Here is a 27,444-nt window from a genome sequence, read left to right on the forward strand (position 1 = left end):
ACAACTCTCAACATTTTTCTAATTAAAACAAAACATCACTATAAATTCTATAACTCTCTTTTACATAAACTCTCGTTTTCTCTTTAATTCCTTTCTAACGTTTATCCTTCCCTCGACTGATTTAATTCGTACGTCTCGTCTCCTACGCGCACGAAAACAAAACAAACTTCTCTTGAAAATAATTCCTATTTACGACAAAAAACTTTATTTTAAATTATAATTCTCTTAACCTACTATCTTAAAATGAACTTCAATTAAATTAAACCACTTGCATTATCTCTAATAAGCATTTAACTTATAACGTATTCTCCTCACGTAATAATCCCCGATATAAATCTACAATAAATTCAACGACTTAAAACAACTTATCACTATAAACTTTATCCTTACAAGTATCCTCAAATAAACATCTGTTACGTCAAAAAAAAAACTCAAAGACTTCCTCCACTTAGATTAAATTCCGTAATCCTCTCCTCAAGTAAACTCTTAATAACCTGCTATCAGAAGCTGAAACTAACTTAATAATAAACATAAAAATCTACCTCTCTCTCTCTCCAGAAATAGAACCTATCCGGCGAACTCTACCATTTCTATCACGTCTCACCTAGCCGGTGCCACCGCCATTTCTGTCACGATCCACTTTCAGAGGGGGGGCGAGCATCGTAGCTCTTTACATAGAAACAACTCGCTTGGCATCAACTAGTCTTAACTTCATAAAATACTTTACTGTACCTAGGATCATAGGTTCGTCATCCCGTACAGGATGTCTGGTGAGAGCTGAACTAAGGAGATTTTGCAAAATAACATAATACTTAATTAAAATTATTTTATTCTTAAAGTCAAATACTCAACATCATTTTAAAGAACATTTAAATAGCGGGATTACAATTTAAAACAATAATCTCTTTACTTCCTTAACGATTGAACGACCTTACAAGAGAGAGAATGAGAGAACTTCACTAAACACTTCCCTAGTCCTTCCGAATACCTCAAATCATAATTAATACTTAAAATTAAAACAAAGATAAGTCCATACTCACATTTTCCGAAAAGCCTTTCTTGATCGATTACTTAAAACTAACGTAGGGGCCTCTCCTGCCCTTAAAATCCGAACGAACATTACATTTTAAAAAATTATAACTAAACGACTAGTGACAAGGGCCATTGCCTCCGCCCGAAAGCTTGAAGATGACTACATTATGACCTAACTTAAATTAAACGACTCGTGGCCTCTGGCGTCGGCCATAGCTTCCGCCCGAAAGCTTGAATTCCTACATCACGAACGAACTAACAACTCGTGACCACAGGTGAGACGCATAGCCTCCGCCTGAGTGAGCCTGAATTCCTACATCACGAACGAACTAACAACTCGTGACCACAGGTGAGACGCATAGCCTCCGCCTGAGTGAGCCCCGAGTCACCACTCACTTGCGCTTAAATTCGCGCGCCCTGCCGCGCCTACCATAACAAAAGCTCGTTATTGAAGTCAAATTTACTAAACAACTAACTAGAACATCTGGGAAGGCTACCCCCCCTCTACCCCAATGTGCAGGCCACACCGCGCGGCTTGTTACGACAGCGCGCCCCAGTAACTGCGGCCCGTGGCTGCGCCAGCGCGCGGCCAAACAAACAAACAAAATTCTGCAAGCCCGCAGCGCGCCGCGCCGGCCCCGTGCCCCAATTACATGGTCACGCCACTTGCGCTGACGAGTGAACAGAGCAGCCAGCCCAGAGTCCCGTCAGTAAAGTCCCTAAATTTGATTTCAACAACCCTGCAAAATTTCAACCCGCGACAATATATCTTATATATAGATTCCTATTTGAAGTAATATATTTTAGGAACTGAATTCTAGATTTGGATTTGAATAAAAGGGGATTCAACCCATTTGCAGTTTCATTCCAATTCACCATTAAAAAAAAAACTTGGCCGTATCTGCAAAATATGACAAATAAGACAATTAAATTCCTTGTCCACGTACCAAATGACGAAAGTATATTTCAACCAGTATACTTAGGAATAAGAATGTTCCTGCCCTGAAGAAATCTCAATTATTTAAATATTGTTTGATAGAAATTGACTAAGTCAACTTAAAAACAGTTTTTTGTCAATTTTTTGACTAGATCACTTTTTTTTTTCCCCTCCCCAGTTCACCCATGCATGTCAGTTCAGTGTGTCGAGGAGAATACCTTCCCGATCACGTGTCCGGGCGGGAGCAGCGCGGCGACCTCCGGGCAGATGAGCATGAGGTCCGGAGGGGCTCGCAGCTGCTCCTGAACGAGCCGGGACGTGGCGGGCATGTAGGGCTGCAGGAGCACGCCCAGCAGGCACACCACGTTGCAGCACACGCCTATCACCGTGCCCGCCCGCGCCCTGCGACCACGGCACCACCGCCCCTTGCAGCCACCGGCCACATCCACAACCTTTTACCCTGAACAGGCTCCCGCAAATACCGTTTTATAAACTTCAAACCGCATATCAAACATTTTACAAATATAAAATATGTTTGGAACCAAATTTTACGATATAGCGAAACTACCGTATTGGCCCGAAAATAGGCCGACCTTTTTTGCCAGTTTTGTCAACCTTGAAATCTAGAGTCGGCCTATAATGGGGCACCAGCCAAAATAGTATAATTAAACACATACATTTCAAGGAGAATCACTTATGGCATAAAAATGTTATCAGATATACAATTCATTGTCCTAAAATTACGCCGTACTTACGTGGAATTAGTAATTTTTCCAACTTAGAAATTTAGTGAACACACTTAACCCCAATAACGAATCATATTTTAGGTTAAGTACACAGATGTGTCTGGTTATTTCTTAACTGTATTTAATAAGCTGCGGTAATTTTATTTGCTTGTGAAATGTGGTATTTACAGTAAACAATTAGTAAAAACAGCAATTATTTTGCCGTAAGGTTATTTACCGTATTCTCCGTTCACTGTTACCGGAATTTTGGAATAAACAAAGCATTTTGAAAACAAACATTTTCATTGGCTGCCGGCCACCGCACAAATTATTTGTGCGCAAGAAATAGTCCCTTGGATACGTACCATTTGTAGTATTTTTACAATGCCTTTTTTATAACAATTGTTGTTATATAGCATTATAGCGTTTCACCATTGATATACAATACAGTTTAATGTGTCAGCAAGTATTTACTTACAATTATGTTAGCAGACGCCGTGTGTACAGTGTACAGTTGATGCCCGGCGCAACAGTTGTATTTCGGATTCGTGCGCGCACGGTTTGTTATGGCTGACGCCGGACCGAGTTTTGTAAAACACAGAACGGGAAAGCCTTTGAAAAAAGCACAGAAAACTATTGTGTTGAATGTTTTAAAAAAATTTCAGACAAATATCCGGATTGTCCTGTGAACGATATCGCAAGTTTAACTGCGGAAGTTACGGGTGTTTCGAATCGTAACACTATCATATTGTTGTCTTACGTTACAGTGTTTTTTTATCGATTATTCAGAAAATAAATATTGCTTTTTTTTTCTGCCAATTTCAAAAGTGTAATAAGATATGCAGAAACCACAAATAATGTGGAAGCTGGGCCGAAATATGGTGTTGACGAGAAGAATGTGCGTCGCTGGCGGGCTCAAGCAAATAAATTGAAAAATGCAGTTTTCCCTGATTTTGAGTGTGCTGTAGAAGGGGTCGGCCTATATTTGAGGTCGGCCTATTCTCGGGCCAATAGGGTATGTTGTCCACACTACACAGGACTGCAAGAAAAACTGATGCAAAATACAGTAAAATGAAAAGTGTTAAAAAATAAAATCATAATTAGAGATTCGAAAATATTTACTACTTAAGTATTAAAATTCTTGGGTAAAACTGGACAGTTAATGAGTAAAAAATAAATTTCTCTAATTAGAAAGACATGCTTGCTGAACCTAAGGCAAAGTGAATTAATGTAACATAATAAATTAATTTTAAATAAATAAATTCCACTTATATTTAACTTACAACAAAATACTTTCAGAGAAGCAAATTTAAAAACTTATTTAATAACATCCAGTTTAACATCACCCTACCCAGACCTTTCAGAATATGTACTGGAATTATTATTGTCATCAGGTTATAAAAGCTTGGAAATCTGAGGGGGAGGGGAATGTAGGTCACTGGGGTGGAAATGCTGAGGTTGGCTTAAACAGGTGGGGTATGTATTTATCTGTGGTTATCGCTAAGAAAAAAAAAAAAAATGCATACAAACTAAAATTAATTGTTTCTTTCTTTTAGTTAGCAAATAGCAGGCAAGGTTTATTTAAAATATATATAAATATTTTTTTTGCATTAAAAAAAAAACAATTTAACAGTTGCAAATTTTTGCAGTCCCAAAGAGCACGAGACCTGTCTGCGTCGCTGCCCTTGACGAGCGCCCACGGCTGGCTGGCCTGCATGTACTGGTTCCCGTGCCGCGAGATGCTGAGGATGTGGCGGATGCCGTCCCTCTGCTTGGCGCGCTCCAGCGCGGCCATGTAGCCACGCAGCTCGCGGGTCACCAGTGCCAGCACCGCCAGGTCGCCGGCCCCCACGCTCATCTCCGGCACGCGGCCTCCGAAGAACTTGTCCGCGAACACCAGTGCCCTGCCGACACGCCGAAGCCACGGTGACACGCTGTGCAGTGCAACATTGGAGGCACAAACACTGAACTTCTTGTGCCAAAATAACTGTACGTACCGTATTTACCTGAACATAATGCGATGATTTTTTATCAAAGATGCTGAAACTGAAAGTGAGGGTTTGCAGTGTAGGTAATCGCAAACCTGCATCTTTGCTTCTGGAAGAATGTTTTGAAACGGCGTGGCGTGGCAAAACCACTGTGTCAAGGCCACGGCCGGCGCCAGCGATGCGGCCAAAACGTGAAGCAACAGTGCTGCTAGTCGGCGCTCGGGTCAGTATTAGAAGTGATTCGTCGTTTGTTTGGTCACTTGTGCTTTGTTTTGCATTGTAGGAAAGTGAAAAAAAATTTTTATAGAATGGATACTGTAGAGGTGTGTGGGAGTTCACAATTTAAAATTTAAAAGGACTGAGACGAAGTTACGATGTATGTAGTCGAAAATAAAAACCATCCACATTAATAACTAGGCCTTTGTGAATACCAGTTATCTAATATGAATTGAATTTGAATACAAATATCAAAATATTCTTGAATACCAAATTTAAACAACAAATATATGTGGGAAGTTTTTAAAAACATTTTTATAATATTTCAAAGTCACATTTTAATAACTACTTGTACATGGTTCATGCAATAACAATATACATAAATATTTGAAGTTTATATTTATAAATAATAAAACAAAACTTTAAACAAAATATTTAATACCAATTTTAAAGATATTTCTGAAGTGGTTGAGACTGAAAACTGCTTTCAGTTTGTTTATTTTTCAACTTACCAAACACATTCCAGATTGCATATTGTCCTGTCTAAACTTAAGCCATTAAGCTGTTTACTGTGCAGATTTCGAAATAAAGCACACCAATATATATTAGGCCCATTAATATATATTTTAACGTTGATAGTAACACCAGGTTATATACAACAACTACTGTACATTATAATTATCATCAAATATCCATTATTTATAGTTAAAAGTATTTGAAATACAATTAAATATGATAGGTAAATTATTTGCTTTGATATTTAGAAATATTGAATATTCACAAATTCCTGCAAACAACCCTACAAAAATGCCGAAAAGTTTAGGCAAAAGTTTTTCTGACTAATGAAAAAAAGTTTCCCTAATTCCCGAACTGCGCACGGTGACGGCACGTCGCCCGCACCTGTTGATGAAGTTGCCGAGGTTGTTGAGGAGCTCCGAGTTGTTCTTGGTGGCCAGGTCCACCCAGCTGAAGTTGGTGTCCTGCGACTCGGGCCGCAGGTACAGCAGGTAGAAGCGCCACACGTCCGACGAAATGCCGGTGTCCTGGGCGTCCGTCCCGAACACCCCGGTGCCCCTGCTCTTCGAGAACTTGCCGTCTTCGTAGTTCAGGTACTCTGGGGGAGTAAACCAGGAGTTGAACAAGAGTCTGCAGATTTTAAAAATAATCATGACTTATTCCTAAAATTTTATTTTTTGACGGCGATGACCGGCGTCCTTGCGTTTTTTATAAACTACTGTGAATTTCTAGCGGTTGTCGCGTCCTGCGTTCTTGCGTTTCTGTGTTCTTGCATTTTCTATAAACCCGGCCTTAGTAATGGCACACATAAATATAAATATGAAGAAAAGACAAATGAACAACTTACGAAGAAATATGGATGTACCATAACTACAGTACAAACCCAATAGTTATCTTAAGATAATTACCATACAAAGAACTAAAGATTCTTTGTAGATACCATAACTACTACAGAAGCATGATAGTTACCACATTTGCACTATAGTTGCCGTAATAACCAAGATGTGTATTTACCGTGATGGTAATGTATTTATTTAGGACATATTAAAATTAAAGAACATTGAAAAAAAAAAGGAGGTTAAATCTTGATATGTACGGTTGGCACATGTTGCTAAGAAATAATGCGATCTGAAAGAATGCATTACTACTACGAAAAGTGAAAAGGGTACTCGTGGATTTTTAGGTTATGGCAGTCTCTTTCGTTTTTCAGTAATATCGGCCGAAAATTAACAAGCCTATCGGAAGTCGGCAGAAATGCCGATTCAACTAAATAATGTCAAAATCGACTTCTTCAGTACAGCTCTACATTTGATGACATGAGTAAACATATTTCAGACTACAGGATATTGAAAAAGACTTTAATTTCCATGTAGGTTTATTGTGTGTATGTTTTTTTTTGCAAGTGTAAATTGAATTAAGTAAAATGCTTCTATTTTTATTACTTTCAATTCATAAAACTTTAATGACAAGTTACAGATATTTGACACTAATTTTGAGGTTAAACAATTTTACTGAAGCATTCCAGCCATGCAGGTTGACCGAGAGAGATGCTTCTCTTCTGCTGGAAACACTATCTCCAATCGTAGAGCTAATTTAACTCCTGAACGTGAAGAACAAATTATTTTTCTGCATGATAGATTGAAGAACAGAATTTAATCGACAATCTCTCTCAGAATTGTTGTGCCGAAAAGTGGAAATGTTGAAACAATGTGAATGTACTTTTCAAACAACATGATTTTTGGTGCTGAGTTTGTTGAAGCTCAGTAAGGACTCCAGAAAAATTTACAAGGATGAAATTATTCCAAAGATATGTTACATTTACACAAACATATACTTGTAAACTGTGGTTATGTTAGTTGGATGATATCAATTACTAATGAACCAATGGAAACAGGTTAGATTCAATGGCAAAAATGTTTTTTTCCTAGCAGTGCAAATTATAAATGCACTCTGTAAATAGTTACCCAAAATTAATAAGCCCACTTCATTTTAATACTTTATTCAAACATTATACCTACTAAGTTTAAGGTAAAAATAATTTCCCAGAAGTGTAACTGTACCACAAAAGCTCAAGCTTCGAGAACTTTCAAGTAGGCTCGCTCGAGCTTGGCTCAAAGTAAAATTCTTAGGCTCGCAGACCTCTAGTAGGTTTATCTATTTAGTAGGCTAACAATGATAATGGTTTCTTTTTTTATTTCCATATTTCTCACAAAAGTTCACATTTTATTACTCCATCACAGTAAATTTATGTGCAATAAATTAAAAAAAAAAAAAAAACTCGAACTCGACTCGATACTCGCGAGTATTTTAGCAAACTCACTCGAGCTCGACTCGAAGTGAAAATCCTCTGCTCGCAGACCCCTATAAAACATAAAATAAATATGCAACGGCTGCAAATGCTTAGTACCTCAATGTGACACCACGACTCACCAGTGGCCATCAGGTGAGAGACGGTGGTGTAGCCTTGGTCCGCCCCGAGCAGCGTGGCCGGGAACATCACCGAGTGGAAGGGAACGTTGTCCTTGGCCATGAACTGGTACAGGGACACCTTCGTGCCTTCCTGCGGCTGCCACCAGAGGCGCCACTTGTCCGTGTACTTCATCGCTATGCTCAGATAGCCGATAGGAGCGTCGAACCACACGTAGAACACCTGGCGACATACACAGCAAATCACTTCATCACTAGTTAGTTTTATTAGACTATACTTATAGTTTTAGCTGTACATAAATAATTAATACAGACAATTAATTTAAAGTAACAAATGGAACAGTACTTTCAGGCTGTTGAATTTAGAAAGTCACATGATAAAAATTAAATTTTTAAATCTTCATAACAATTGTGTTAAACCAAAAAAAAAAAAAAAAAAAAAAAGTTTTACCAACCTCAAAAGTTTTCGGAGTATAAGTTAAGATAGATAGATTCATACCAGACGTGAAAATTCGTAATAATGTAAGAACTTAAATATGTATGTATCTAGATTTTTTTTAAATATTTAATCCACACTAAAAAAAGGTTCGAAAAGCAAACGATAATAAACATTTACTGACAAAGACACAAACATCATCCATAAAACAGACAATGGAATAAATACTATACATGCATTACTTCATGACTGGTGTCTATGCCTACGGTTATTTAGTGGATTCATTTCACTCCAAGCTAGACACTTGCCTGTATATAATCGAGCCTTCTTACAACAGGTATTCATTGGTCGATAATGGGTCACATTCTTTGGTGGGTTGTACGTGATTTCTGATTGGGTTTATAACTGACTCAGGATTGTCAAGGGTGTTTGAGAGCACTGCAGTCCAATCACCAATGTGACACAGATGTACATGTGACTCAAATTAATTGTGGCTTTGCTAATATGTATCTTGACTTGCGGCAGTGCCGTAACTAGCAACAATAAAGAAAGACAAAAAAATAAAAGAAAAATTCACCTTGTCTCTGTAGCCATCCAGAGGAACAGGAATTCCCCACTTCAGGTCTCTGGTGATACACCGTGGCTTGAGTCCATCTTTAAGCCAAGAGCGCGCAATCACTCGGGCATTACTGGACCAGCCATTGCACACTCCGGACATCCACTCCGTCAGACGAGGTTCAATCTAACACATAATAAATTACAAGAAAACTTACAAAAATACTAAGTAACTACTAGAAAGGCTTCTTGCAAAAGATTTTTTTTATAATCAAATTTAAAATTGAATTAATATTCACAAATATAGTTGAATATGCAAACAAACAGAAAAAAAAGCCAAAAATCAGCTCATCAGCTAGTTTTCTGTGTTTTAATATTCATAATTTGTTGTCAGTTATTGAGGTTTCTTATTGAATACAGTGAAACCAGCAATTGCACATGTCTAGGGACACCTGTATTTCGCGAATACATTTCGTGTCAAGGTATGTCACATAACACTGTAGCTTTTTCTTAGAGTAATGGCCAATCGTGTGCTCGCAGCAGTGCGGTATCCACATTCCCATTGGCCCCGTCAAGTGCGGGGAAAACACACTCTCGCCGACCACAGCCAATAAGTACCAAGGGAAAAAAACTACGGTGTTTTGCGATGTACCTAGACGCGAAATACAGGTGTCCCTACACATGTCCAAAAACACATTTAAAATCAATCTTCTCCAATGAAAGAACCATTCAAAGAACGGATCGTAGCCACGATAAAATAAATTTAATTAGTTTTTTCGGACCCCCCTGGAGAACGACGGCCCACACCTTCGGCAGCTCGATGAAGAACTGCTCGGAGTTCCTGACGACGGGGGAGCTCTGGCACAGCTTGCAGCGCGGGCTCCTCAGCTCGGTGGCGTTGATGAGGTGGCCGCAGCCGTCGCACTGGTCGCCGCGGGCGTCCTCGTACCCGCACAGGGGGCAGGTGCCCTCCACGAACCTGTCCGCTAGGTACCTGCGCGCCAAGAGCACCCACGACACCACACCAGTGAGACTGTCGAATACTCCAACCCTCAAATTGACTTTAGGTGAATCTTTTTTTTTAAAATTCAAATTAAATATCAAATTCTTCATGAATGCCAAATAATTTTCGAATTAAATTAAAAAAATATAGTCAAAACCTCCCCCCCCCCCTCCCCCCCCCCCCAAACCCAACAATTTTCACAGGCATTTAAAATAAATTAAAGCAAAATACAGTTAAATTAAAAAGAGAGATACATGTATGGAACCATACAAGAGTGGTATAAAATCAAATACAAAAAAGCAAGTAAATATATTACAATGATGTGTATTAAAAAAATACATTTTTAATTTTTATGGAATTTTAATTATCTAATTTTTATTATTCAAATTCAATATCCGTTTTGAGAATCATTTGGTATTCAAATTCGAACTAAAAAACTGATATTCGCACAAGTTTAATGTTTAAACATTATAATTAGGTTTTTTTTTTCCTTTGTACAATTATTTTTGAGACCTACACTCGTATTCAAAGAGTAGATTACCGGTACTCCTTACAATTCAAAACTGGATTTGGATTTAAGAAAATTGGTACCCAACCCATTGTAAATAATAGCGTTTTAAGAATGTTTGGTAGTTGTAACATTACAGAATAATTTAGAACACTCATTTTCAAATTATGATACGTTATTCTGTTCATAAAAATCAATGAAACATATTTCATATTATTGGAATATTTCAGTACCAAGCAAAAATGAATTTAATTATAATAAAAAAAATTTCAAAGAAGTCACGAGGACTGTCGACAGAAGTGAAAAAGTTTCCCCAATTTGTAAGAAAAAATATTATCACACAAAAAATTTATTTTATCACGTTAGTTAAATAACTCCTAAATTACTATAAAATATGCATTGCATAGTAATTGTAGATATTAAAAAAAATAACGATGTTCTTAATTTTTAGGTTATATTGCTACAGACTCCGTTTTCTTCGTTATTCAAACTATATATCTATATGAGAATATTAATATATTTTATAGTCACTTTTTACTGCACAGTAATCGTATAATTAAGATTTAAAAGCGCAATAAGTTATACTAATAGGAACAGATATAGTGTTATCGTTAACACGTCACGTGACCATGTCGATGACGGCTCACATGAATTTACTCCCTATCCAAACCTTTCAATAGAAGTTTTCACTTAAAAAAAAAAAATACAAAAATGAAAAGGTCAACATGGCATGTGGGACCAAGCCGTAGAAGGCTGTCGGCAACTCGTAGGAAGCAGCAACATACGGGAGGCACCAAACCTGTTGCAACTCTCGCACAGCAGCTGCTCCATGGACTCTGTGGAGGTGAAGCCGTTCTCGCGGAGCCGGAGGAACATCTCCTGGCAGATCCTGCGACAAGAGACCAGCGCGGCCCGCCGTGAGACCAACAGCCGGGGGGAGGGGGGGAAGGAACCGTGGACTTACGATGGATACAGAAGGATGGTAACTGTTCCTTATTGCGTTATTGCGCATCCAGCTGTATATTAAAATTAAAAAAAGTCTAACTGGATGTTTTGTGATGCAAAGCTGTATAAAATATAAATATGCCGACTAACTGTCAAATTCACCCGAAATTAACAATGCAAATGCTGCTTGCGTTTGTTTACAAACGGTACTCTTTAACATACTTTATCTGAGTACCTAATTTAACATAGAACAAAATTAAATACACAAATATGCTTTGAATATTTATTTTCAATTTACTGGGACTTGAAGTGTCAATGTCACAGATAGCGAAGTCATTAGGGACTGAAAACCACAACGATACAAACATGGAAAACAGGGAAGGAATGTCACATCAGCATTTTCCTTTAGTGATTTTGGGAAATCATGGAACACTGAAATCACAATGGCCGAATCAGGAACTACTCTGAAGACTTTTAAACTTGGACATAGAAAGTGCTATAATAAGTATTTTGTGATCTCAATGTTAAGGCTACAAATACAATTCTTTAACTGTGTAGCTTGCACCGTCACTAGAGACAAGATTTTATGGTTTTATTTTTAGATCAATTTCATTTTTAAAACAGGATATTTTAGTGTTGTTTTTATTTTTATACATTTTCTTTACTTAAAAAAAGTATTATTATACAACAAATATGAAACTTAAATATTCTTATTACGTACAAATTTCACCAAGATAGTCTCATTTTGACTAACTTATACTACAAAATTAATAGTAATAAAATAAGCATGTCCAGAACATAATTAGTAAATTTTTGTCAGATCGAAAAATATGTCAACATCATTAATATAAGAACAATAAGAGACGCAAGATCCATTTAGTTCATACATTTTTGTACAAAATAAAATTGTTGTAATTTGAGTTAAATTTTGTCAAATTGCTAATTTGATTTATTATTTTTACTTACATTTTGGAGTTAAATGATAAATTACCTATCATTTCTGTGTTATATGGTGTACTGACATGACTAGCATTATTATTTTGGTTTTATCGCAATTCGCCATATAATCTTGTCCCTAGGCATCGCTAGTCTACGGAAGAACCAGCTCGTGAACTGGAGCCGGGCTCACTTGGTCTGCTCCGGCGTGGAGGTGCGGCCAAACAGGTCGAAGCTTATGTCGAACCACTTGTAGATGGCCTCGTGGATCTTGAAGTACTTGTCGCATATCTGCTGAGGGGTCAGCCCCTCCTCCAGGGCCTTCGTCTCCGTCGCTGTCCCGTATTCGTCCGTCCCGCACAGGTACAGCGTGTTGTGGTTGCACAGGCGAGAGAATCTGTGCACACAGGTAGGCTTCTGCAAATCCTGTTTCTTTTTTTTTTATTTTGCACTAAAATTTAATATTTTTTTTACACTTCATATGGGTAGCATGTTTTTACTTCACATTTATTAGCTATGACTTTGAAACCGAGAATGTATAGTATAGTATCGCTATCAAAAAATTCTACCAATTTGAATGAGTTTAGGGTGAAAATAAACAAACATAACTTCAATTTTTTTTGTATGTTAAGAATTATTTTTGATGTCTTCACCTAATTTTCAACATATTTAGTGATTTCGAGCTTTTTAAGTGTTATAGGTCTGTGTTACGAGAAAATCTAATGTTTATAGAGATGTATTTTACTACATGCTCTTGTATTACAGCAATTATTCGGGTAAACCGAAAAGGTCTCTTAGATCGGATTAGCGGAACAATACTGAATACCATTATATTACATGAACTGTGAGGGTTTTTGATAAAATGCTACCAAAAGCTTCGACAAGAAGCAAATTTTATAACTTAATTGATTCAAAATGTTGAGTCAAATATTAAAATAAAATCCAAATTTTATAATACTTGCAGCATCTTACACTGAAGACAGTGGTATACCATAAGTCAACACAAAGGGTTCCTAGGTGGCCACACAACATTCATACAGCAAGGGTTGTGGTTTCAATACCAACAAACCTGTGACAAATTTATAACCACTGAAATAATACCTAAGTGTTCTGAGCCAACTCTAATTTGGAGGTCCTTAAAAGTTAAGCCTCTGTGCATAAAAGCACAACATGAAACCATGTGAAAATTGAGCACAAAGTAGGAACACATTTTTTTCAATGAGTATTGCTTAAGACTAGTGACATACTGATGTAATCGTTTTAGTATAGTTATCGGCCGATAGTCCCAATTTTCTGAAGTTCTATATAATGAGTTCCAACCGATAATTAAAAAACTGATAGCCACAAAAAAAATTACAATAATTTTATCCATTCGTGTGTCATCAATAATTTCTATTTACCTGTTTACAGTTTTGAATTTTTGATGTTATCTTTTACTACGATGTTTCTGTAATTTGAGGCTATACTTTAATGTTAGGTTCATAAATTCGTCAAAAGCATAATTTGTACTGTGATATGCACTAATTTTATGGGGTAAAATATGTTTGTTATCTGTCAAAAATCATTTAAATATAGAATTTTCATCAAGGTACTGACTTATTACTTAAATATATCAATTTCTGGAGACTTGCACTGTGATTATTTACAAAAAGTATTGAATTAATTTTATATCAGTTATCAGATCTGTTGAAGAAATATATTAGTAACTGGATTGGTATTGGTTTATTATTAATGTTGCCCATCACTACTAAACTCTCTCTAAGATTTGACAGTTCTCAAAAGAAGTAGCATTAGTATCCATTTCCCAAACGTCACTCTCAAAGCAACCCATGATGCTTGTCTATAAACATTGACAGCAGCATGAAGTTGTTCACAAACACAGCTGACAGAACAGTGCCAGAAGGAAACGTAGACAATCGGAACTACTTTCAAGAACTTACAATTTTGAAACAAGTGCCATGAGACAGACTATACTGACAGCCATTAGGTATAAAAGACAATAGGTATAAATAGACATTGAACACTCAGACCTTGTGCTGTTGAAAAATACCTTCTTGTACACTCTTGTCTTCATTACAAGATCAATCAGCATGTAAAATCATCTTTAATCATGTAGTACAATTTCCAGTTACTTAACCAAACCAATCTCTGATGAAATAAATCTCATCTCAAGAATTCAAATGACAAAAAGAGATATTGCTGAATATCTGAACGAAACTCGGAAACAAAGATGAAGATACAGAGAGATAGTTAATGCAGGATGTCTACTGAGTTACAAAAATAAAAATTAGTGACTTTTTCTTGACTTTTTCATGACAATTTCTACTGAAGTGTGACCACGAAACTTGTCAAAATGGTATAATTTTTAAATGTTATAAAATTAAGTGTAGCCTATACCTTACATAAAAAAATAAAATGAAAAATTGGACGTTTGCTTTTCTTTATCAAAATGTATAGGCCTAAGTGCTTGAAAAAAAAGACATAAGTTAAGCCTACAAATGACGGTTAGTATGAAACTTAATTCAATAAAATTAATTATATCTGCTTTTCCGCGTGCCAATTTTCGCCACTCTTTAAGGGCTAAAACACTTCAACATTTATTGGCAAACATTTTCAGCACATTATATCATAGAAAATATTACAATTTAATTCCGTAGCACTTTAACCTCTTCGACAATGATTTCAGTTTGAAAATAAAATGTGGCGGCAATTTAGGGATTTTGTGTTTTGTAATTTGTAAACATAGTCGTTAACAAAACTAAAACACGAAAATACATCACACATTTTGTGCACAAATTTTTGGTTTTCTTTTATTCTAGCTAAACATAAATTTATATTTCGTACACACAAGCAGGCAGTAAACAAACGAACTCAACGCTATAAGTTCGATTATGAATGTTCGCCATTTGGGTAACAACTTATCGATATGGACGCGGGTCGCGCGCATTGACGCCTTGACAGCTACAATCGATTATGTGCGATCGTTGTGCGCTCTGTAGAGTAAGAATGAAACTAACTACGCCGTGGCCGCCACAGAACGAATACCATCCTTTTTTTAAGCGTGTAAGGTACAAGAATTGAATAAATTATGTTTTCACAGCATTCTAATGGACTTTTTTTTTAAAAATAAAGAAGAGCAAATCGCTATTATTAAAATTTTCTCTGCATTCTATGTGAAAATTATGACGTTAGACGTAGGAGAATAGAAGCTGTAAGCAACATTTTGAATGGGATTTTAAAGCAAACGTCTTATGGCGAAAATGGCGGGACTGGCCTAGTTAAACACGGGAAATTGTATTGTGTGGGAACATCTTAAGCGATGATTTTCCTGAAAATGCAAGCTGCCAAAAGCACAAAAAATATGGTAGGTATATACAAGATCAATGCACAAGAAATACACATTAGCCTAGTAATTAATTTTTTCGTGACTTTTACCAAAATATACTTAAAATGGTGACTTTTTCGGGACTTTCGTGACCTTTTACAACATACGTGACTTTTTCGTGACTTTCGTTACTTTCGTGACCTAGTAGACACCCTGGTTAATGGCAAAGTTCAGGAGAAAAGAACACTAACAACAATGCAATAAGTCACAATCAATCAGCAAATCCGAACCGACCTGGCAAACACGTCAGCGGAAAGCACGCAGCCGATGATGTTTCCGAGATGCGGGACGTTGTTCACGTACGGGAGAGCAGACGTGACTAACACATTGCGCTCTCCTGCGACCGGCAATCTGCACAACCACACAAATCACACCTATGTTAAAATTAAAATTCTTACAAACATGACATGAATGAATGAACAAAATGTGTTACAGAGATAAATATCTCGTTGAAACAGGCGTCAAAATTGGGGGAAAAAATTTTTGCCGAACGGGAAAAAAATGGAAATGACACGAGAGTAATTTTTACCCACACTGGCTCAACCCTCGGTTTGGGCTTGGGCCTCCGTGCTGCCCCGTTCTCCCAGGCCTCTGCCGCGGACCTCAGTTCTTCCTCCGAGACAGGGACTTCCTTCGCAGCACCCCCCTACGCATGGCAGAACAGTCTAGTCATTTTGTGTCACATGGCGTAAGAGACTACCTCACATCATCCCCCGGAGCGACAGCACAAACCAACACATGTGCATGTAGTTAGTTCCGTGTACACCTGCCAATCAGTTTATGCTGGAACATCCACTACGAGAAACATTAACGTGTGCTGCATGGATGACACAGAACATGCTTATAATTAATGTACAGATGCAAGCAGCTTGTACAGGTGGATAATTTAAAAGAGGCATTCATTATAACATGCCAGTTATGCTGAAACAAAAAAACAAAAAAACTAAACGGTAGTCTGAATGTACGCAAATTTGTTTCTGCAGGTGGAAAACCTAAAATAAAGATCTATTCTTCGAAATACCTAGTAATTTTAATGACGAGAATCATTCGAAAAGTTTGGAATTACCTTAACCATCCAAAGAAGTGAAAAATCAGTTATTTTATTCAAAATACTCTTAATAGCAGTTTAAAAAAAAATTGAACCTATGGGTTGTTTAAGCACGAAAATAATTTCATGAGCAAATAAAGTCCCAGAGTGCTGAATGAAATATCTTATCCTGTATGAAAAAAACACTTTTTAAGATAAAAATGTGAGAATTTTTTGGCAGGTGCGGCAAGAAACATTTAGACGTTGACAGCTGAGTATTCTCTTAAAACAATAGTAATTGACAAACAATTAGCTAGTCTTGTACTGTGTTTGTTCTGTTTATATCACAATAATCAACTGTCAAAGTAAGAATGTTTGCTGAAGCACCTGTCAAAAATTCCCACCAAATCTTGTACAGAGTGTACTCAATATTATTACAAAAACCATTCTTGTAAACTATAAAATGCAGATTCAGGAAGATCCCTAATAAGTTTAACACATGTGAAAATTTATTGCTGCACGTTTTGAAGAATGCCACTGCTAAAGTTTATGCAACAATAAAAAAATAATTTTTTACAAGCTACTTAATAAATAAAAATTCACAAAGTTATAGGAAAAAAATAACATACAAAAGAAATCCAACAACCAAAGAGGATGAAAACACTGACACAAAGTACTTAGATCAGTAGAGCAAAAGCCAATTTAAGAAACATGTTAGTACAAATGTAGAAACTAGATACCAAAATCAGAAATCAAGGACATACGTATTTAGTAAAACTAGAAAGCTACAAAATAAATGAATAAAATATACTCTATGTCAAGAGCCCAACTGAATTATAAATATCAAAGTTGAAATTTAAAAAAAAAAAGTTTTCCTAGATAAAAAACTGAACTCTATCTTGGCCTTTCACTGACACCACAAGTTATGAAGAATAATTCTGGAAATATTACAAAGCCTTTAAATAAGTAAAACCTAAACATGAAGTAACATTTCTTCCGTGTTTCATTCTCAATTCTGTTTTGTTATTGGTGCCAAAAGCTGAAAAAATGTAAGGACAGAGAACCAAAAGTAATAGATTCCTACTTTTGATAACAATTCCAAGCATTCATTACAATGAAGAATTATTTTTTTTCCTGCCCAGGAAATTTGCCAAGCAGTGCACTATAGTTTCCTTACATTTAAATGAACATTTTTATGAGCCCTGCTTGAGAAATTCTTTTAGTAACCTTCCACCACACACTGCTATGATCCTAGTGGCTTGCATTCTTCACCAAGCAAATAACAATAAAAAATGTTCTAAGTAAAAAAACATAATTTTTTTTAATCTAGCTGCATGTGTATTCGACGATGTACACTTTGCAACACAGTTTACACGCTGTAATTTTATACTCCAACCGTTGTTTAGTTGTGCATAAATGTACTAACAACAAACTAGCTACATTATCTCTAAGCATGATAGCCAATCACAGCCAAAGGAAATAACGAATCAGCTACGAAGGAAGTTCTACTCAAGTGCAAACCACAACCCAGTTTCTGCAGGAAAGATGCTGAAAGAAACAAGTGCATAGTGCAGGTACAGCTATCCACCAAGCTCCCAAGAAAATACTTCTACCTTGCACGAGTCTTAAACAGTCTACTTACTTCCTCTGCAATAGAACCATCCTTTACAGAGCCCTGCAGCATAAACAAACACATGTAGTGGCACAGATAACAAAACAAACTAATTTCATTCCTAAACTCTTAGGCACTACCTATGCATAGACAACACATCTCTATATTAGTCTTCGATAGGGATGGGCTGGTCGAATCCTCAAACACCATCGATACTCTTAATGTTTGAATAGTGAATATGAGGTTATCTTTAAAAGATTTGTGCAATGGGAGTGCATGACTTGATGTAAGTTTTTGGACATACGCCATTGCTAAGAACTTTTTCTGTTGAAGAAAAACTAATAAATAAAATAAATAAATAAAAATAAAAATAAAAACGTCGCTTGTTTCTGTTTAGGTAAAACTATTGTATTTGTTTGTTTTTTCGTTTTGTCATGTTTTTTGTCTCGCTTCAACTGTTGTGCTGAATTATTTTGGGTTTCAATATTTTTGTGTTGTCATCATTTGTGGGGATTTTTTCGTTCTCTTAGTACATTTTTCTTTGTTTTTTCTTTGTTTGCTGACCATATTCCTGTTTCGGAATATTTTGTGGTGTTCATATCCTTGTTGACAACAGCAATTGTTTGTCTTTAAAAGATTTGTGCAATGGGAGTGCATGACTTGATGTAAGTTTTTGGACATACGCCATTGCTAAGAACTTTTTCTGTTGAAGAAAAACTAATAAAATAAAATAAATAAATAAAAATAAAAATACTAAAAAAAAAAAAAAAGATACAAAAAACACACAAAATTAAGCAAACAATTGCTGTTGTCAACAAGGATATGAACACCACAAAATATTCCGAAACAGGAATATGGTCAGCAAACAAAGAAAAAACAAAGAAAAATGTACTAAGAAAACGAAAAAATCCCCACAAATGATGACAACACAAAAATATAGAAACCCAAAATAATTCAGCACAACAGTTGAAGCGAGACAAAAAACATGACAAAACGAAAAAACAAACAAATACAATAGTTTTACCTAAACAGAAACAAGCGACGTTTCGGGAACTGCTATCTGCTCCCGTCCTCAGGCAGAGACGCACATGGTACGGAAACACAGGTGCGACTGAGAAGGGGCTGGAAAATGAGGGTATTTATCAGAGAAAGGGCTACATCTTGCTCAGCCAATGACAGACGAGCTGTCTCCCCATTGGCTGTGCACCATGTAGTTTTTTATTTATTTATTTTATTTTATTAGTTTTTCTTCAACAGAAAAAGTTCTTAGCAATGGCGTATGTCCAAAAACTTACATCAAGCAATTGTTTGCTTAATTTTGTGTGTTTTTTGTATCTTTTTTTGAGTATTTTTATTTTTATTTTTATTTATTTATTTTATTTATTAGTTTTTCTTCAACAGAAAAAGTTCTTAGCAATGGCGTATGTCCAAAAACTTACATCAAGTCAGTGAATATGAGATTTGAAGCAAAATATTGGAGGAAATGTAGTAGTTTCAAAATTTACATACTGACTGGTAATTATGATTGTCCTGGAAAACTTTAAAAAATGTATCAATACAAATACTTTAAAATACAAATAAATTACAAACGCATCCACATAATTTTTTTTTTAATTCTGTACAATTATCAAAGATAAATTATAATTTTTTTATCAATATTGTATAAACATTTACTGAAAAAAGTATTAATAAAACCATCACATTATAGGTAACATATGCAAAGGCAAAGTTTCCATTTTTAGAATGTTTTTTTAGGTATTAAAAAAAGGATAATTTTAAGGCTTTCATAAAGAAATAAAAAAGAATGAGCAAAAAGTAATAAAAAACAATTAAAATTCCTTTTTCAAACATGAAATTCTATCATTTTAATAAAAACATGCAGATAAAAAAACAACCAAAAACTCATAAAAACGTCATCATCATGAAAAAAAGTGGTATATACTGAAAAATGAAGAAAGAGTTCAAGTACATAACTTCATACTCTGCAGTTTCTTGTTGCAATGTAAGAAAATCACATGCATCACGCAAGATTCAGCAGAAATACCCAAGGTCAACAAAAGGTTATCACTTTCAACTGCGGGACTATTTCCAAGCCAACATCGGACGTGCAGAACACAAACTTCCTGCTGCATTATCAAATACATTTAGTAGTAGTAGTAGACTTCTGTAGTACAGTTTGTTGAATCAAAAAATTCAGTTTGGAGGGTTCTGGCATGGATGTGTGAAATTTTTCAAGTGTAAATTAGGCTGAGTTAAGCTTGTAAGCCATAGATGGCAACTCAAACGACATGGGCCCGGTATACCGGAAACCACTCAGCCATGGCTTCTAGTAAGAAACCATTCCACCACTTATCTGCATTTATTTCAGGGAAACCACGAAAGATCCAAATAACGATGTCTGGACCAATTTTAACTACGCTAGATTTTCATTTGAATGGAAAATCAAATTATTCACGTATGTCAACTATTATTTTTAATACAAACAAAACATACAGTGAAATTTTTTCTTTTCAAATTTCACAGTAGTCCAAGAAAAATTAATGCAAAAATAAAGTAAAATTAAAAAGAGAGAAACATATATGGAACCATTATAATATGGTATAAAAAAAAAAACCCACACGTGGAAATGAATTTTCTTAAACTAGTAAATTTGAAGTCTGAAAACTGTTTCGTTGATCCAACTGATTATATACATTAAAAAAAATAATAATATTTGAAATAACTTTTAATTAAAATCACAGATTATTTGTTGCATGAAAATGTATATATATATGTACTATTTGCAGACACATGAATTTTCTTAGTTTCATAAATGTTACACTCATTAACATTCAAACAAAGAGTCCGACTTTCTATTAGTAATGTGGCAATGTAATCGTTTTAGTATCATTATCACCTATTATTCCCAATTTTATGGATTTCCAATGTAATCGGAATTTCGAACCGATGCTTAAAAAACAGATACACATGAAAAGAGCACAATTTTATCCATTCTGGTGTTACCAATATTTTCTATTCACCTGTTTATAGTTACAGAGGTTTCTTCTACTCCTATTTTTTTGGCAATTTAAGGCTATACTACTATAATGTTGTGTTTGTTAATTAGTCAACAGTATTATGTGTATTGTTCTATGCACAAATTTTATGGGGTAAAATATTTTTATAATCTACAAAAAAAAATCATTTTAATAAAGAATTTCATCAAAGAACTTACTTAGGTATTTCTTAAAGATATGACTTTCTGGAGACTTACACTGTGATTAGTTACAAAAGTATTGAATCAATTTTGTATAGGTTACCTATTATATGTGTTAAAGAAATGTATCGGTAACTAGGTTGGTATCATTTTTTATCCGTATTGCACGTATCTTCTTGCTTATCTATTGGTAGAGATTTGAAAAAGTAGTTATTTCTTTAAAAATGATGTGTTATTTTTCTCAGAAACAGGTTTTCCTTTTTTTCAGACTTTACATGGCCAAGTGGTTTTCAATTATAATCAAAACAATATTTTATTGTGAGATGTATATAACTTATTATTAGCAGACGCCAGTTTGCATCAATTCTAAAGAGAATGGAAGCAATTCATATATCACATATTAATCTATGCAGTAATGAACACAGATCCCAAGCAAACTTTTTAAATGTTATTTTAATTTTAATTTTCAGGCACGTCCACAATATTTTGTGTTCAATTTAATTTGACTCTATTTATGAACTTAGCATATGATTTGACTAGTATTCTGCTCCTGATGCAATTTTCACGACCACTCTCAGGAGCATTGATGTATTTAACTTTATTATCTATTCTTTTATTTGAAGTGTGAACATGGACATGAATTTTTATTTTTAAAACAGTGTTATTTCAAAACTTTGATTGTATTAATAAATTACTTTGTCTCACATCAAATACTGTTACTTGCACTATACTCCAAAATGATATTCTTATAAAGTTTCCATTATAAATTTTTTTGGAGCATGCCCAACACAACATAGTGACGAACAAACAGTCTTAAAATTGCCTTAATTGCATAATTTAAAAAATAAGTACAAATTTAATCACTGTTCTATAAATATAACAAAACAATTTACTCCAGAAATTGAAAGTTGTATTAACATAATTACATCTAAATTTTTTCAAAGCATAATACTAACTTACTTTTGTAGTTAACTAACTTTAAAAAAAGCAGTACAACCAATGTGTCATGCCATTGAGTTAAGAAAGCTGGCAGAAAAATGATAATATAAAAATAAATGTAGTATCTACAAAAATGCCAGTTATGACAAAAGTTATGTAGCTATATACTATAATGATTAAGATACATTTTTAACAATGGATTAAAATATACAGAAGAACTTCACTAAATTCTATGCAAATGTGTCAAAAGCATGTTAATAACTATGTATTTTCAATCTAAAATGCAAAGGTTAGGCATTTACTTTTGAAGATGAAGTAATTAGTGTTAAGTGTTATAGCATTTCCTCGCTTAAGAAACACCGCGTGAGATTTTCTTTTTTCAAAATTTGTTATTTCTTTTGTTTCTCAATGGAAAAATAAGTATTAAAGGCCTTCTCACAATGATTTTGCCAAAAATCCAACAGAATATGCTTTTACTGTCTTTTTTCTAACACTGGCTATTATTCAGTTCCAACATGGTGCAGGAAGTTATTAAGTTCTCCTGAAAAATTTTCTTTTTTGTCACATAGGTGGGTGGTGGTTCTAGAGTGACGACTTGCTATATTTCGAGGTCTATAGCTATTGGTATAGCAATAATAATAATAATAATAATAATAATAATAATAATAATAAAACATAATAATAATAAATAATAATAATAATAATAATAATAACAACAACAACAACAATAATTCCCTAATCTGAACTGTATCAAATATTAAATTATTCACAAATATCAAATATTTCTCGAATGCTCGCAGACCCCTAACTCGAACCCCGGCTTGCCTCACCACTGCGCCGCATCGCTGCACGCAGCAAAGCTCGACCGCGACTCACCTCAACGCTGCTGGCGGTGGACAGCAGGCGCGAGAACCTCCGCTCCTCGACGAGGCTGGAGGGGAACCAGGCGGCCGACAGCATCTGCTGGTGCGACGCCACCCCCGGCTTCAACTTCAACTCTTCGACTGCGGACTGAAAACACACACGCGGTCAAGCTAGAACCAGTGCATGGATGGGCTCGAGGGGCCAACCTAGGCGTGATGATAAGTGCGACGCTTGCTGGTGCTTCTGGCGTGGTATTGCCTCTAAGCGCAAGGCATAGTCTTATCATGCATAGGGCGAACACGATATCCGAGTGGTAACCGTAATTTTATGATGGAGAAACAAAATAACACAAAAGGTGTAATGCCTTCTGCATTGGGTGTTTCATTACCTAAAAATAAAAATGGTTCAGAAAAAATGTGGTTTTTTCCATATTCACTCTTACGAAAATACAGTTTAAAAACCAAATACAGAACCAGACCTACTTATCCGCCCTCAGCGAATACATTAAATCCTCTTTGTAAACAGACCCCACTCGGATATCTCGGTTTTTAAATTACGCGTAGGTTATTTTTTTTAGCTCTGCACCTCGTATGTGCACCCGGGTAGGCAGGGGCCTTAACTTCTCGACAATAATGAGGTCACTAGAGACATGAGCATGGAACATCGACAGAAGGAATATGTGGGAGAACAGGAGTAATCCAAAAACCTACCCATCCAACAGTTATAACTTGCAAAAAAAATCTATATTTTTTCCTCACTGGGAATCAAACCGAGATATCACCACTCAATCATTAATACCCCATATTCATTTCTAGAAATGCAGCCAGTTACATTCTGAATGGAATAACATGTTCCTCAAATATGTATTCCTTCCAGAAGGCATAGCTTGCTCAGGAAAAATAAGTGTGCACTGGTGTAAACCAGCTACAAAATTAAGTTACATTTTTAATCTAAATGGCCAAGTTGGCCCAACATTACTAACTGCCCATTATAACAAGATTCCTTTCCCCTTGCACAAATGGAAGTACGGGATCAACGGAATTTTTATGATCCCTGCACAATGTTACAATTTTTTGTTCAGGAATTTCATACCTTGAATTTCAAACACTTAAAAGATAACTTATTTTTATAATTTGAATTAAGTTTTGGTAAAAATGCTACTAATTTCCATATTATAACTTACATTTCGGTGTTATGTAGTGCTTTGTCATGCTTTTCGGTGTATTTTGGTTTTCTCGCAATTCACCATATAATCTTGTCCCTGGTGATCATCAAATAATTTACGTGAAACAGCTGACGCACCTGCACATGTGGCTCATCTTGGATGCGCTTGAACCACCCGAGAACTGTACTGCAGCCCGCCAGCCAGTCGTGATGGAGTTTCGCTTCCGTGACGACAGGGTACAAAGTTGACCACAACACAACGTCTGCTACGCTCAGAGTTTTCTACAACACAAAAAAATCAAGATTTATCACGATTTTCAAATTAATCGCATACCAGAAAGTTGTTAATCAATACTGTATGAACTGAAATTTAAGATTTAAGACTCCTTCCTCTTTTGATACTAAAGTTTCTGTTTAAAATAACTGCCTACAAGTTTGGGATTCACATTAGTTTAAAAGTTCCAACAAAGTTGTACCTTAGAATCAAGTAAAATCAAGAACTTGAGGATGCCATCAGTTCCAATTTGAACTGCATTTTCAGTAGAGTAAAAAAACAGACAATAAAGAGCAATTTAATTTTAGTGGAAGCCCATAATTTTTTTTTACACATTTTTAAAATTAATTAAATGTTAAAAATTGGGAAAATTATACACTAAACATACTACAAGAGATCAGGAAGGTGAAAGATCATATAATATGAAAATGATTCAAATGTAAATTATATTCTGTTCTTACAATTAGTGATGAGTCAAATCAAAAATTATTCAAATCCAAATCTCAACTTTTAATCAAAAAAGAGTAATTTAAATCTCCCCCTTAAAAATAAATCTAATAAAAGATATTAACTATGATGTTCAAACAATTACATGTTTAAATGCTTATTTCATGAACTATAAACTTAATTTCTGAAACCAATAGATTTCATGATTTTATTTACATAATTACATACCAATGTACATAGTATGTAATTATTTACATAATTTCATACCAAATGTGATGGGGGGACAGAAATAGGACTTAAAGTGGTAAGAGTTGTATTTTTATTTGCTACATGTATATTTTTTTGAAAAATTGTTCCTCAAATATAAAATATTTTGAGTACTTAATATCTGACGGTATTTGAGGATTTGATTAGTCCATCTCTAGTTTAAACACTTCAATAATCGCAATGCCGGACTTAACGAATCTTTTAGCAAATGAGGTTTGACTAAGGATACCCAGGAAATAATTCAAAGTTCTATGCAAAGGTGACTACAAAAATGTGTTTGGATGCAAGGTCATTATTTTAAAACCCATGGTAACATTCTCTAACTGGTTTTTAATGTACTAAAGTCAAAATTTAGAAGTAGTTATGTTCAATGAAACTGCCCTTTACAAATATGTACTAACATCAAAATGTCTTCAGAAAAAGTGATTTTAGACAGTGACCAATATCAACAGAAAATTATAATTTACCTGGTGATAAAAAAAAATTTATTAACAAATAATTTTGACAGAACTTTTTTTTTTTTTTTTAAATTAAGTTAGCTTGTATTTTTTTTTTAAATTTTGAATTACAGTATTGACTAATCACTTTAGACACAAGGTGTTTGATCTGTAAGTATGAAGAAGTTACTGTATATACATTTTACACAAAGTTTTATACATAAATAAAATATGTAGGACCTCGAACAACTTACTTTGAATGGGAATTGAATGTAGAAATATCGGACTGCAAGTCATATACTACTCTGCATAAAGAAAGCACACAAAATTTAAATATTTAATTAAACCTAAGATTCAAACTTTTACTTACACCTATGAGCCAATCTCCGCTACCCAGGGCGGACTTCAGTTCCGCTAAGCACGCAGACAACGCATTCCTGACTCCAGCCTCCACTTTGGAGCCCAAGCTCAGGGCTGCCAACACAGCTGGCTGAGAGCAAACAAATTATTCTATCGCTCATTTATTAGCTTATATCCTTAAAACTTAAGCACAGGTACACAATTATTTATTAAAAAAAACCCTTGAAAAATAGAACTAGACCATGAGAACATGAACCATAGTACATAGCGTTACAACTATTTTATACACACTCACACACATACACACACAAACTACAGTTTTAATGTAGATGGTATTTGCACAAAACATAGCCTCCTATAAAATTTTTGAAGTTAAATTTGGATTCATTGGTGTAACACATCATTAAACCCTGCAAGTAGAGATACACATGCAAATTTCATATGATTATTTTGAGACAGTCTAAACTACAAGGTTCATAAACTTTTCTAAACCTTTTCATTGACTCACAAATTATTTAAGACTTGCTCTGAAGGACTAGGAGACAGTGGCTAACACCTCACAATAACCTGACAATTACGCATAACCCCTAACTTGGATTTTTAAAAAATGCACCAATCCTTCACTTAGGACGTCTTCAAATTGCGCAAATTCATTTAACGCGATGTTAATTTTAGTGCCCCAGCTTGAATAGCACGTCTCTAACGTTCCGTTGGCACGGAATCGCCACAGGCACGCCATGAAGTCTGCTTCAACTCAGTAAACAACAGATGTGCCATGGCACACAGTTAGCTATAAGAGGGGAGAAGAGATGCGTGCGGAGGTCTGACTACGCTATCCACTGTTGCACAAACATCAGCTATGGCAAGTTAAGTTGCGGCTATGGAGTGTAAATGAACAAATGTTTTTACTACCTAGAAAACAGAACACGGTATCCTGAAACGAAAATCAACAGTAATGATAAACTCAGGGCAAATTACAACCACTGGCAGTGCAATAACGAGATGCAACCAAGGTCAACAGCAGAAACATCTGAACGTGAGTAGCTTATTTTAAGCCAGGTTACAGATCTTGCCGAACCATAGAATGTGGAATAAAGATATTTCTCTGCAGCATTCACATTCAATATAGCTCCTAAGCAAAATAAAAAGATATAAATATCATGCATGGGTGCTCATTTTTTTTAGTTGATCCTAAGCTGAAGTGTTTCCACGGAATGATGATGGGAGGGTCAAGAGAATGAAGTTCCC

At 35.3% G+C, this 27,444-nt stretch overlaps 1 protein-coding gene across 2 annotated transcripts in view; it reads right to left on the bottom strand.

The window, feature by feature from the left end:
- Positions 1-27,444, bottom strand: part of LOC134539761 (methionine--tRNA ligase, cytoplasmic) — a 41,081-nt gene that overhangs the window by 12,153 nt on the left and 1,484 nt on the right. The window contains exons 3-16 of one of the 2 annotated variants that reach the window (XM_063382040.1): positions 26,207-26,326; positions 24,550-24,693; positions 23,260-23,394; positions 18,279-18,311; positions 16,143-16,255; positions 15,844-15,960; positions 12,418-12,621; positions 11,143-11,232; positions 9,640-9,826; positions 8,855-9,019; positions 7,845-8,064; positions 5,799-6,012; positions 4,362-4,598; positions 2,188-2,371 (exon numbers count right to left, since the gene is read on the bottom strand). In XM_063382040.1, coding sequence (XP_063238110.1) covers positions 2,188-2,371; positions 4,362-4,598; positions 5,799-6,012; positions 7,845-8,064; positions 8,855-9,019; positions 9,640-9,826; positions 11,143-11,232; positions 12,418-12,621; positions 15,844-15,960; positions 16,143-16,255; positions 18,279-18,311; positions 23,260-23,394; positions 24,550-24,693; positions 26,207-26,326 — 2,163 coding nt within the window. The remainder of the gene's footprint in view (positions 1-2,187; positions 2,372-4,361; positions 4,599-5,798; positions 6,013-7,844; positions 8,065-8,854; positions 9,020-9,639; positions 9,827-11,142; positions 11,233-12,417; positions 12,622-15,843; positions 15,961-16,142; positions 16,256-18,278; positions 18,312-23,259; positions 23,395-24,549; positions 24,694-26,206; positions 26,327-27,444) is intronic. The other variant, XM_063382041.1, reaches the window with a different exon arrangement.

The sequence above is a fragment of the Bacillus rossius genome, chromosome 15, assembly GCF_032445375.1.
Source record: "Bacillus rossius redtenbacheri isolate Brsri chromosome 15, Brsri_v3, whole genome shotgun sequence".
In the NCBI taxonomy this organism is placed as follows: domain Eukaryota; kingdom Metazoa; phylum Arthropoda; class Insecta; order Phasmatodea; family Bacillidae; genus Bacillus; species Bacillus rossius.